Here is a 13,918-nt window from a genome sequence, read left to right on the forward strand (position 1 = left end):
ATTTGGTTGGTTTGCGTCGCCTGTTAGCGGGCACTAAAGGGGCGCAAAGCAACTAGCGCCCGGGCACGGTGCTGCCAACGCCTCCCGCGAAATTCAGCGGGAGGTTAACGGCGGCGGTAACCGTTAGCGCCACGCGGCACTGCGCCGCCAGCGATGACATCATCGCCGTGAGCAGCCCCCCGCTCGCGCCCCGGCCACGATCTTCGGTAGCGCCTCCTGAATTACCGCCGGACGCTATGTCCGACGGGGTCAGGGGGGCCTACCTGTGGCCGGGGCGGCGCTAATTAAAGGCGAGGTGCTGGGGGGCCATTTTTGTTGCTGGCCGCCTGCCAGCACCTGCCCCCATTGCCGTCCCCGGCCTCCTGAACAGCCCCCCCACGCTGCGCAAGGCCCCTCCCTTTTAAGAAGGGGAGGAAGGCCTGCAGTACCGCGGCACATAGCGCCGCGATATTCCCTCGCAGCACCCCAAGAGGGAGTCGGGACGCTTCCAGTAGCGCCTCGCTTCCCTCTTGGGGTGCTACCGATGAATTTCGGCCGTGGGTGTGCTAATTCTTTCGGGCACTAAAAGTAGCGCCCTGGCAAAGTTAGCGCCCCAAAGGGGGCGCGACTCAATTTTTCCCCCCAAGTCTTTATTTTCCTTTATAATGTTGTTCCTGGTGTGACTATGTACTCTAGCCCCTCCGGTGCCCACCGGTTGCGGAAAGCCTCGAGCGTACCAGCGGACACTGCATGATCCCTCTCCAGGGACACTTGGGCGCGGACATAGCTGCGGAAGAGAGGCAGGCAGTCGGGCCGAACGACCCCCTTGACCGCCCGCTGCCTGGACTTGTTAATGGCCACCTTGGCCAGCCAGGAACAACAATTGGCTGACAGCAGCGGAGTTATTCCCCGGTGTCCTGGTCAATATTTATCCCTCAACCAACATAACAAAAACAGATTACCTGGTTATTATCACATTACTGTTTGTGGGAGCTTGCTGTGTGCAAATTGGCTGCCACATTTCCTACATTGCAACAGTGACTACACTTCAGAAAGTACTTCACTGGTGCTTTGGGACGTCTGGTGGTCATGAAAGGCGCCATATAATGCAAGTCTTTTTCCTTTCTTTTTATATAAAAATATTGGAGATGCGGAAAAAAAGTCTGTTTGACTAGACTGGTCTGGCCGGTAGGAAGCTGGAAGTCGTGTGGTAAAACCTTCAGGAATACATCCAACCAGAGCTGGCAACCCTATTCACATCCCGACATTATTCAAAAACGAAATAAAAAAATTTGCTGGCATCTCTCAGCATCTGTGGGAGAAAAGTGGAAAAGGTTAACATTTCGGGTATAACTCCTCCACAGAACTCAGCTTTGTTCAACCTCTTCGCATTTTGTCAGTGGTGGCTCAGTGGGTGGCACCTTTGTCTCTGAGTCAGAAAGGTTGTGGGCTCAAGTCCCACTCCAGAGACTTGAACACAAAAATCTAAGGCTGGCACTCCCAGTGCAGTGCTGAGGGAGTGCTGCACCGTTGGAGGTGCCGTCTTTCAGATGAGACGTTAAACCGCCTGCCCTTTCAGGTGGACATAAAAGATCCCAGAGTACTATTTCAAAGCCCCGGCCATTATTTATCCCTTAACCAACATCACTAAAACAGATTATCTGGTCATTAGCTGTTTGTGGGAGCTTGCTGTGCACAAATTGGCTGCTGTGTTTCCTACTTTAAAATAGTGATTACACTTCATTGGCTGTAAGGTGTGCTGGGACATCCTGGGGTCATGAAAGGCGCTTTATAAATGTAAGTCTTTCTTTTAAATTGGTGTGTAACTTCAAAACCATATTCCACCGCAAGATTGCCAGCTCTGTGCCCTTTGGCAAGCTGTTGTTTGTTAGGGCACAATTCTGGCAAGTGTGAGCTGCCTCCATTGTCTGGTGCATAATCCATCAATGAAGCCAAATGAAAGATCCAGGTTAGCATTAACCGTACTACACATCAGCAGGTCACAGGTTCGATTCCCTGACTGCACTCACACTATAAATCTGTGCCAATCCGTTTCAGCTTTGCGGCAATGCTCAGCTTCACGTTGACGCTAAACTTGTGTCGTGTAAATGAGGCATTGAGGCACCAACTGAACGAAGGGAAGTGAGGCTACCTCCTCCAGGAAGTCTACCTCCTCCAGGAAGTCTAACTCCTCCAGGAAGTCTAACTCCTCCAGGATGTCTAACTCCTCCAGGATGTCTACCTTCTGCAGAAAGTCTAACTCCTCCAGGATGTCTAACTCCTCCAGGATGTCTACCTTCTGCAGAAAGTTTAACTCTTCCAGGATGTCTACCTCTTCCAGGATGTCTACCTCCTCCAGGAAGTCTAACTCCTCCAGATGTCTACCTCCTTCCAGGAAGTCTAACTCCTCCAGGAAGTCTACCTCCTCCAGGAAGTCTACCTCCTCCAGGAAGTCTAACTCCTCCAGGAAGTCTACCTCCTCCAGGATGTCTAACTCCTCCAGGAAGTCTAACTTCTCCAGGAAGTCTAACTCCTCCAGGAAGTCTAACTCCTCCAGGAAGTCTAACTTCTCCAGGAAGTCTAACTCCTCCAGGAAGTCTAACTCCTCCAGGAAGTCTAACTCCTCCAGGAAGTCTAACTCCTCCAGGAAGTCTAACTCCTCCAGGAAGTCTAACTCCTCCAGGAAGTCTAACTCCTCCAGGAAGTCTAACTCCTCCAGGATGTCTACCTCCTCCAGGATGTCTAACTCCTCCAGGAAGTCTAACTTCTCCAGGAAGTCTAACTCCTCCAGGAAGTCTAACTCCTCCAGGAAGTCTAACTTCTCCAGGAAGTCTAACTCCTCCAGGAAGTCTAACTCCTCCAGGAAGTCTAACTCCTCCAGGAAGTCTAACTCCTCCAGGAAGTCTACCTCCTCCAGGAAGTCTAACTCATCTTCACCCCTTTCTCATGTTAGGCCCCAACTCCAGATTCAGGCTATATCTACACTTCGTGCCAATGCTACAGTTACAGTGTGAATGCCTCTTTAACTGATCTCAGGATGGCCAGCAATTGGGGCAGTACACCTTGCCTCAGTTTTACTGGGCTAGGAAAGGGCAAAAACATTAGCCAGAGATCCCACTCCTGATTGCTATCCAATGACTTCTGCTGGAAAATGTGTAAGTAAATCCTGGCTGAGAACAAAACCATGCTCAACCGTGATGCCTTCCATGGTAGCATAGTAGGGGGGCAATCAAGAACGAGGGAACATAATCTTAAAATTAGAGCACTTCAAAAGTACTTCATTGGCTGTAAAGTGCTTTGGGATATCCTGAGGTTATGAAAGGCACAAGTTTTTCTTTTTGTGTACTTGAGGTAATTTAAGAGCTCTGTTTACAACAGTGAGTTTTTTTTTAAAGGAATATGATCCATGGTTAACACACGCTTTAACACTGGCATAGAACTAGTTTAAAGTAAAGTTCTGACTGAAAAGGTCATCGACCTGAAACATTAACTCTGTTTCTCTCTCCACAGATGCTGCCTGACCTGCTGAGTATTTCTAGCATTTTCTGTTTGTATTTAAAATTATAATTCATTGACGCATTACACTAATCTAAATAGAAAGAGATAAGCGCTAGCATTTTACAGCACCTTTCATGTGTCCTTCAATAGTAATCATGTGACAGACAGATTGGCTGGCCTGGGTGTTCTGCTGAGTAATGTGCATTCTGCTCTGCGCCTTTCTTTTATTCGTTCACGGGATGTGGGCGTCACTGGCAAGGCCGGCATTTATTGCCCATTCCTAATTGCCCTTGAGAAGGTGGTGCTGAGCCGCCTTCGTGAACCGCTGCAGTCCGTGTGGTGAAGGTACTCCCACAGTGCTGTTAGGGAGGGAGTTCCAGGATTTTGACCCAGCGACAATGAAGGAACGGCGATATATTTCCAAGTCAGGATGGTGTGTGACTTGGAGGGGAACTTGGAGGTGGTGGTGTTTCCATGCGCCTGCTGCCCTTGTCCTTCTAGGTGGTAGAAGTCGCGGGTTTGGGAGGCGCTGCCAAAGAAGCCTTGGCGAGTTGCTGCGGTGCATCTTGTAGATGGTCCACACTGCAGCCACGGTACGCTGGTGGTGGAGGGAGTGAATGTTTAAGGTGGTGGATGGGGTGCCGATCAAGCGGGCTGCTTTGTCCTGGATGGTGTCAAGCTTCTTGAGTGTTGTTGGAGCTGCACTCATCCAGGCAAGTGGAGAGTATTCCATCACACTCCTGACTTGTGCCTTGTAGATGGTGGAAAGGCTTTGGTGAGTCAGGAGGTGAGACACTCGCCGCAGGATACCCAGCCTCTGACCTGCTCTTGTTGCCACAGTATTTATGTGGCTGGTCCAGTTAAGTTTCTGGTCAATGGTGACCCCTCAGGATGTTGATGGTGGGGGATTTGGCGATGGTGCCTGGAATTGTACTTGTTTCAATCAATAAGCAGATGCAAACAGAAAAACAAATATTTATTCCTCTGAGCAAATACTTTGACAGCCTCCAGTATAAATAAGTAAAACAGTATATTGTAGGAGTCTACGTACTCCTAGCAAAAAATACTGAACTCGGAGAGGTTCAACAGAAAAGGTTTAATTGTTGAGACTGCATGTTGAACACAAAATGGCGTCAGAGACTACACCAAGTCCGACTGCCTTTCATCAGTCCACAGCTTCGACTGCTCCTCCCCCGCTCTGGGCTTAACTATGTTGCAGATCGAGTTTCTTAAAGGTGTGATCCTTCTTAAAGGCATGACGCCTGATTTATCGTCTACGGACCAAAAAGCGGATTGTGTCCTTTCTGTGATCGGTACGCCACAATATCATTGGCAGCATTCCATCTCCTCACTTCCTGGAAGTAGGGTTAATTACTGACTCGGGGCCTACATAGTCCACTCCATTCTGCCACGATTACTCTCCCCTGCTTGTCTGAATCTCAGCCCCTCCTGATAGCTACATGCTGTGTAATGACTTGCAAGATACAGATGTTGCAGCATGGCTGCCAATGCTTTTTGTCTGCATGCATGCAGCAATTACACGCAGAACAAAGCTGAGTGAGTTAGGAAATTCTGTACTTAGAGTTCAGTGAGAACAGTTCTTCCAGTTCCTGCAATAGATAACCAGGGAGTAGTTGAGCCAGATAAAGAAAGACAGACTTGCATTGATATGGCGCCTTTCAGGACCTCAGGATGCCTCAAAGCGCTTTACAGCCAATGAAGCTCTTTTGACGTGTAGTCATTGTTGTAATGTAAGAAATGCAGCAGCCAAATTGCACACAGCAAGCTCCCACAAACAGCAATGTTTCAGTGATGTTGGTTGAGGGATAAATATTTGCCACGTCAGCATGGAGAACTGTTCCTCAAAATAGTGCCATAGGATCTTTTTACATCCACCTGAGAGTTTAATCCCGCATCTGAGAGACGGCACCTCTGACAGTGCAGCACTCCCTCGGTACTGCACAAGTGCCAGCCTAGATTTGTGTGCACAAGTCTCTGGAGTGGGACTTGAACCCCCAACCTTCTGACCCAGAGGCGAGAGTGCTACCCACTGAGCCACAGCTGACACATATAGATTGGGAGGGCTTCTGTGTATGTCGCTTTAGCTGTTCTCAGCTGGGGGGCGGTGATAAGGGCATTAAAATTGTCATCAGAAGCTCTGCATTAGGAAGAGGAAGAGCAAACCCCTGCTAGAAGTCGCCATTAGGCAAGCACAGGATCAGGTTGAGTAGCTGTAAAAATGAGTAATGACCACTTCAGCACAGTACTGGATTGTGACCGGTAGCCATGGGAACATACGATAGCAAAATACTGCGAATGCTGGAAATCCGAAATAACAACAGAAAATGCTGGAAAAACTCAGCAGGCCAGGCAACATCCGTGGAGAGAGAAATGGAGTCAACGTTTTGGGTTTCGACCTGAAACGTTGACTCTATTTCTCTCTCCACGGATGTTGCCTGGCCTGCTGAGTTTTTCCAGCATTTTCTGTTGCCATGGGAACATAGCTGAGCCGTCAACGCTGCAGAAAAGGAAAGGACAGAAAACATTAACTTGTCTTTTCTCTTTGCACTTCAGCATTTTCTGTTTTTATTTCAGATTTCCAGCATTTGCGGATTTTTTCAATTTCTTTTTATCCTACAGATTCCGCTTGCTGCCCCTTTAATTGGTACAGCCAGTGTATTCACAATCCACAGGCCGCCCTCTTTCAGTTAGACTCCTGAATGCTGTGGTGGAGAGATTAATGGCAAAGCAGAAAGAGTAAGCACTAAACTTGTACAGAACCTTAGAACTTGGAGCACTGTGCTCAGTTCTGGTCCCAATATTATAAAAAGCATACTGAGGCACTGAGAGCAAAAAAAATCATACCAGAACTGAGGGGAGATACCTCTCAGGAAAGGCTGAACAGGCTGGGTCTCATTTCTCTAAAAAGAGAAGGCTGAGGGGTGACCTGATAGAGGTCGTTAAAATTATAGAGGGGTTTGATAGGATAGACGTAGAGAAAATGTTTCCCCTTGTGGGGGAGTCCAAAACTAGGGGTCATAAAATATAAGACAGTCACATTATATCCAATAGGGAATTCAGGAGAAACTTCTTTACCCAGAGAGTGGTGAGAATGTGGAACTCGCTGCCACAAGGAGTGGTTGAAGCGAATAGTATAGATGTATTTAAGGTGGAGCTCGATAGCCACATAAGGGAGAACGGGATAGAAGAGTATGTTGATAGGGTTAAATTAAGTAGGGTGGGAGGAGGCTCATGTGGAGCATAAAAACCAGCATAGACCAGTTGTGCTGAAAGGCCTGATACTTTTTTTTATTATTTGTTCACGGGATGTGGGCGTCACTGGCAAGGCCAGCATTTATTGCCCATCCCTAGTTGCCCTTGAGAAGGTGGTGGTGAGCCGCCTTCTTGAACCGCTGCAGTCCATGTGGTGAAGGTGCTCCCACAGTGCTGTTAGGGAGGGAGTTCCAGGATTTTGACCCAGCGACAATGAAGGATCGGCGATATACTTCCAAGTCAGGATGGTGTGTGACTTGGAGGGGAACTTGGAGGTGGTGGTGTTCCCATGTGCCTGCTGCCCTTGTCCATCTTCGTGGTAGAGGTCACGGCTTTGGGAGGTGCTGCCGAAGAAGCCTTGGCGAGTTGGTGGATTGGGTGCCAATCAAGTGGGCTGCTTTGTTTTGGATGGTGTCGAGCTTTATGAGTGTTGTTGGAGCTGCACTCATCCAGGCAAGTGGAGAGTATTCCATCACACTCCTGACTTGTGCCTTGTCGATGGTGGAAAGGCTTTGGAGAGTCAGGAGGTGAGTCACTTGCCACAGAATACCCAGCCTCTGACCTGCGCCTGGTTCCATTCTTATCTATCTCACGTGCAACGGCTTCCCTTCCCAGTCCCGCATCAGTACCTCTGGTGTCCCCCAAGGATCTATCCTTGGCCCCCTCCTATTTCTCATCTATATGCTGCCCCTTGGCGACATCATCCTAAAACACAGCGTCAGTTTCCACATATACGCTGACGACACCCAGCTCTACCTCACTACCTCTTCTCTCGACCTCTCCACGGTGTCTAAATTGTCAGACTGCTTGTCCGACATCCAATTCTGGATGAGCAGAAATTTTCTCCAATTAAATATTGGGAAGACCGAAGCCATTGTTTTCGGTCCCCAGCAGAAAATCCGTTCCCTAGCCACTGACTCCATTCCTCTCCCCAACGTCTGTCTGAGGCTGAACCACACTGTTCGCAACCTGGGTGTCAAATCTGACCCTGAAATGAGTTTCCGACCACATATCCGCAGCATAACAAAGACCGCCTACTTCCACCTCCATAACATCGCCCGTCTCCGTGCTTGCCTCAGCTCATCCGCTGCTGAAACCCTCATCCATGCCTTTGTTACCTCTAGACTTGACTATTCCAATGCACTCCTGGTTGGCCTCCCACATTCCACCCTACGTAAACTTGAGGTCATCCAAAATTCGGCTGCCCGTGTCCTAACTCGCACCAAGTCACATTCACCCATCACCCCTGTGCTTGCTGACCTACATTGGCAGCACCTCGATTTCAAAATTCTCATCCTTGTTTTCAAATCCCTCCATGGCCTCGCCCCTCCCTATCTCTGTAATCTCCGTCTGCCCCACAATCCCCCCCCCCCCCCCACGAGATGTCTGCGCTCCTCTAATTCTGCCCTCTTGAGCATCCCTGATTATAATCACTCAACCATTGGTGGCCGTGCCTTCTGTTGCCTAGGCCCTAAGCTCTGGAATTCCCTGTCTAAACCTCTCCACCTCGCTACCTCTCTTTCCTCCTTTAAGATGCTCCTTAAGACCTACCTTTTTGACCAAGCTTTTGGTCACCTGCCCTAATTTATCCTTATGTGGATCGGTGTCAAATTTGTTGTCTTAAAATACTCCTGTGCAGCACCTTGGGACATTTTACTACGTTAAAGGCGCTATATAAATACAAGTTGTTGTTGTTGTTGAAGCCACAGTAAGGCCTTCGACACTGTTAACCGTGAGGGATTATGGAGTGTCCTCCTCAAATTCGGCTGCCCTCAAAAGTTTGTCACCATCCTCCGCCTGCTTCACAACGACATGCAAGCCGTGATCCTGACCAACGGATCCACCACAGACCCAATTCACGTACGGACCGGGGCCAAGCAATGCTCCATCTCACCCTCAGTTAGCTCCCCACTGGAGTGGAGCTAATCTGCAGAACAAACGGGAAACTGTTCAACCTTCATCGCCTCCAGTCCAGATCCAAGGTCATCCCATCCTCTGTCATCGAATTACAGTATGCAGACGACGCTTGCGTCTGTGCACACTCTGAGGCCAAACTCCAAACCATCGTCAACACCTTCACCGAAGCGTACAAGAGCATGGGCATTACGCTAAACATCCGTAAGACAAAGGTCCTCTACCAACCTGCCCCCGCTACACAATACTGCCCCCCGATTATCAAAATCCATGACGAGTCCTTGGACAACGTGGACCACTTTCCATACCTCGGGAGCCTACTGTCAACAAGGGCAGATGTCGATGACGAAGTCCAACACCGCCTTCAGTATGCCAGTACAGCCTTCGGTCACCTGAGGAAGAGTGTTTGAAGACCAGGACCTCAAACCCAGCACCAAGCTCATGGTCTACAGAGCAGTAGTGATACCCGCACTCCTGTATGCTCCAGAGACATGGACCATGTACAGCAGGCACCTCAAAGCACTGGAGAGGTACCACCAACGCTGCCTCCACAAGATCCTGCAAATCCATTGGTAGGATAGGCGCACCAACGTCAGTGTTCTCGCTCAGGCCAACATCCCCAGCATCAAAGCTTTGACCTCGCTCGATCAGCTCTGATGGACGGGCCACATCGTCCGCATGCCCGATACGAGACTTCCAAAACAAACGCTCTACTCGGAGCTCCGACATGACAAGAGAGCCCCAGGTGGGCCAAGGAAATGCGAAATGCTTCAAGGGCACCCTCAAAGCCTCCTTGAAAAAGTACAACATCCCCACCGATCCCTGGCCCAAGACCGCGCAAAGTGGAGGAGAAGCATCCAGGAAGGCACCGAACACCTCGAGTCTCTCGCCGGGAGCAAGCAGAAGCCAAGCACAAACAGTGGAAGGAGCGCACGTCAACCCAAGCACCCCGCCCACCCACCCCTTCAACCACCGTCTGCCCCACCTGTGACAGAGACTGTAGGTCCCGCATTGGACTCATCAGTCACCTGAGAACTCATTTTTAGTGTGGAAGCAAGTCATCCTCGGTTCCGAGGGACTGCCTAAGAAGAAGAAGAAGAAGATTTATGTGGCTGGCCCAGTTAAGTTTCTGGTCAATGGTGACCCCCAGCATATTGATAGTGGGGGATTCGGCGACAGTAATGCCGTTGAATGTCAAGGGGCGGTAATTAGACGCTTGTTGGAGATAGTTATTGCCTGGCACTTGTGTGGTGTGAATGTTACCTGCCACTTATCAGCCCAAGCCTGAATGTCGTCCAGGTCTTGCTGCATGCGGGCATGGACTGCTTCATTATCTGAAGAGTTGCGAATGGCACTGAACACGTGCAGTCATCAGCGAACATTCCCACTTCTGACCTTATGTTGGAGGGAAGGTCATTGATGAAGCAGCTGAAGATGGTTGGGCCTAGGACACTGCCCTGAGGAACTCCTGCAGCGATGTCCTGGGGCTGTGATGATTGACCTCCAACCACCACAACCATTTCCCTTTGTGCTAGGTGACATAAGAAACTACTAGGCACTTGGTCTGAATATTAAACAAGGCTTTAATCAACTGTTTTTCAACATGGAGAACTAGTTGTGTCCTTCACTAGTTGCTGTTAAAGAATGTCCTGCACAAGCTGGGCCCATGCCCGAGTATTTATACTCTCCCTGGACAGCGCCACTAGCAGGCTGCCCAGTATTATTACATAAGTCATTTTCACATGAATTACAAGATTCATGTCACTAGGTATGACTCCAGCCAGTGGAGAGTTTTCCCCCCGATTTCCATTGACTTCAGTTTTACTAGGGCCCCTTGATGCCACACTCGGTCAAATGCTGCCTTGATGTCAAGGGCAGCCACGCTCACCTCACCTCTGCAACTAACATAAGAAGAACATAAGAACTAACTCAGCTCCTTTGTCCATGTTTGGACCAAGGCTGTAATGAGGTCTGGAGCTGAGTGGTCTGTGCTGTAGTAGACTCGATGTAAGCACTTGGGAAGGTCAGGAGCGAAAAAGCAAGCAACACCTCTTCCAGAAGAGGACGCTGTAAATTGAGGAGGAGAAGCTGCCCTGACAGAAGTCAGATGTGTGCCATGACGGCCAGTGTCCAACTGGCGGCGCAAGGGAGATGCGTATGGCTCCAATGACTGTTGAACAGCTGCTATGGAAGGAAATGGCCACTAGTGGGCAACAACACAGCAAGAAAGAAGCTTGCAAGGCCTAGAAATACTTTAGTGCAACACCAATGTCATTTGAAAGGTTACAAGGCATCTTTATATTGAATGATTGATGGCAGACACGGGATCGCCAGCAACTGAAGCAAAACACGACATGACAATCGTGCCGTCAAACATCTGTTACTCATATGAACAGTCGATTATTAGCAACAGCAATTAGTGAACTTACATAACATTTTGCAGCCTCAGTTAATTTATTATTAATAAATCACTGACAATTCACTCCACCATCCTTTGAATTCCGATCTTTTCTGTGCAAGCTTAAGGGTCAATATAGACTGAGTTGATTGACATCCAGTTACATAGAATTACATAGAATATACAGCACAGAAACAGGCCATTCGGCCCAACCAGCCTGTGCTGGTGTTTATGCTCCACACGAGTCTCCTCACATTCCATCGACCTCATCTCAGCCTTTCAGCATCTCTTTCTATTACCTTTTCTCGCATGTACTCGTCTAGTTTCCTTTTGAAAGCATCTAAGTTCCTGTGGTAGTGAGTTCCACATTCTCTGAGTAAAAAAAATTCTCCTTATTTCCCGATTGGATTTATTAGTAACTAACTTGTATTATGGCCCCTAGTTTTGGATTCTCTCCACATCGACTCTGTCCAACCCATTCAAAAGAAAAAAAGCCCCAACCTGTTCACTCTTTCCCGATAGCTGTAATCTCTCAGATCTGGTCCCATCCTTGTAAAAAAAATGTGCACTTTCCCCGCTGTCCTTTTATAGTATGGAGACCAGAACTGCACTCTAAGTGCGGTCTGACCAGGGTCCTATACAAGTTTAACATAACTTCACTATTTTGGAATGCTATACCCCTAGAAATAAATCCCAGTGCTTTGTTAAAATTTTTAATTGCTTTGCTGACCTGCGATGCTGCTTTTAATGATTTGTTCACCTGTATCCCTGGATCCCTTTGCTCGTCCACCCCATTCAGTTTCTTATTTTCTAAGGTGTAGGTGATGTTTCTATTTTTCCTACCAAAGTGCATCATCTGACATTTATCTAAGTTAAAGTTCAGTTGCCACTTAACTGCCCAGTCTACAAGTGTTGTAATGCCTTCTTGTATTATGCTGCATTGTTCCTTAGTGTTAGCTATACCTCAGAGTTTGGTATCATCTGCAAGTTTTGATATTGAGTTTCTTGTTCCTACTTCCAAATCATTAATGTAAATTATGAATAACCTTGTCCCAGCACTGATCCTTGTGGAACACCTCTTTCTACCTTCCTCCAACCTGAATAACCACCCTTTACCCCGAATCCCTGCTTTCTATTTTTTAGCCAATTTGCTCGATTCAGCATAGTTCTTGCTAAAAACATTTTGTAATTCACACTATCTTGCATAATGTTCAGAATCACAGTACTTCAAAATTAGCACAAGAATGCTGTGATCATAGAATCATAGAACTTTACGGCACAGAAGGAGGCCATGCGGCCCACCGTGTACGTGCCGGCCGAAAAAGAGCTATCCAGCCGAATCCCACTTTCCAGCTCTTGGTCCGTAGCCTTAAGAACATAAGGACACAAGAAATAGGAGCAGGAATAGGCCACTTGGCCCCTCGAGTCTGCTCCGCCATTCAATAAGATTATGGCTGATCTTGGGCTCAAAGCCACTTCCCCGCCCGCTCCCCATAACCCTTCACTCCCTTGTCTTGCAAAAATCTGTCCATCTCCACCTTAAATGTATTTAATGACCCATCCTCCACGGCTCTCTAGGGCAGAGAATTCCACAGATTTATGACCCTCTGAGAGAAGAAATTCCTCCTCATCTCAGTTCTAAAAGGGCGACCCTTTATTCTGAAACTATGCCCCCGAGGCGGAGCTTATAAACGGCAGCGAGGAGCGAGGCCCGACCAGAGCATCGGACCTGGGTGAGACTTGCAGCGCGAGGCGCAGCTTATAACCGGCAGCGAGGAGCGAGGCCCGACCAGAGCATTGGACCTGGGTGAGACTTGCAGCGCGAGGCAGAGCTTATAACCGGCAGCGAGGAGCGAGGCAGCAGCAGGGGAGAGAGGTAAAAAGTAATCAAAGTGTGACGTCAGCAGGAAGCAGGTAAGTGATTGGTTGGTGAGTATTTCTCTCTTTTTTAAACTTTAACTCTGGTTTATAATTTCTAAGGTCTCTCTGGTGTAGCGGGCACTGTTGGTAAACTATTTAACTGTAGTGTAATTAGTGGGATTGATTGACTTAATTTAAATTCAATTAATTAAAGGGTAAAACATGGCAGGACAGCCCGGCCCTGTGATCTGCTCCTCCTGCGATATGTGGGAACTCAGGGACACTTCCTGTGTCCCTGACAACTACGTGTGCAGGAAGTGCACCCAGCTGCAGCATTGCAGCGCTGGAGCTGCGATTGGATGCATACTGGAGCGTTCACGATGCTCGGGACATCGTGAATAGCACGTTTAGGGAGTTGGACACACCACAGGTAGAGGTTGGACAGGAAGAAAGGGAACGGGTGACCAACAGGCAGAGTACTAGGCGCAGGCAGGTAGTGCAGGGGTCCCCTGTGGCCATCCCCCTTTCCAACAGAGACACCACTTTGAGTACTGTTGGGGGGGATGGCTTATCAGAGGAAGGCAGCAGCAGCCAACTTCCTGGCACCAGGGGTGGCTCTGCTGCACAGAATGGGAGGAAAAAGAGGGGTAGAGCTATAGTAATAGGGGATTCAATTGTAAGGGGAATAGATAGGCGTTTCTGCGGCCGCAAACGAGACTCCAGGATGGTGTGTTGCCTCCCTGGTGCAAGGGTCAAGGATGTCTCCGAGCGGCTGCAGAACATCTTGGAAGGGGAGGGTGAACAGCCAGTTGTCGTGGTGCATATAGGCACCAACGATGTAGGTAAAAAGCAGGATGAGGTCCTAAAAGCGGAATATAGGGAGTTAGGAGGTAAATTAAAAAACAGGACCTCAAAGGTAGTAATCTCAGGATTGCTACCAGTGCCACGTGCTAGTCAGAGTAGAAATAGAAGGATACTTCAGATGAATACGTGGCT

General features: G+C 48.6%; 1 protein-coding gene across 1 annotated transcript; it reads right to left on the reverse strand.

Moving 5' to 3' along the window:
• Positions 1-2,068: 2,068 nt before the first annotated feature.
• Positions 2,069-3,165, reverse strand: LOC147125322 (uncharacterized). The gene is made up of 2 exons (XM_085994312.1): positions 3,047-3,165; positions 2,069-2,918 (listed from the first exon to the last, which is right to left on the reverse strand). Exons 1-2 carry the CDS (start codon positions 3,163-3,165, stop codon positions 2,069-2,071), a joined length of 969 nt encoding a protein of 322 aa, XP_085850438.1.
• Positions 3,166-13,918: the final 10,753 nt, after the last annotated feature.

The sequence above is a fragment of the Somniosus microcephalus genome, chromosome 1 (genome assembly GCF_052327205.1).
Source record: "Somniosus microcephalus isolate GS21.2 chromosome 1, FLI_Smic_1.0, whole genome shotgun sequence".
Lineage (NCBI taxonomy): Eukaryota > Metazoa > Chordata > Chondrichthyes > Squaliformes > Somniosidae > Somniosus > Somniosus microcephalus.

Coding starts and splice junctions, on each gene's coding strand:
- LOC147125322 (XM_085994312.1), bottom strand. CDS start 3,165: ATGGTTTTGTTCTCAGCCAGGATTTACTTACACATTTTCCAGCAGAAG. Junction 2,919..3,046: donor CCTAGCCCAGTAAAACTGAG/GCAAGGTGTACT, acceptor AACATGAGAAAG/GGGTGAAGATGAGTTAGACT.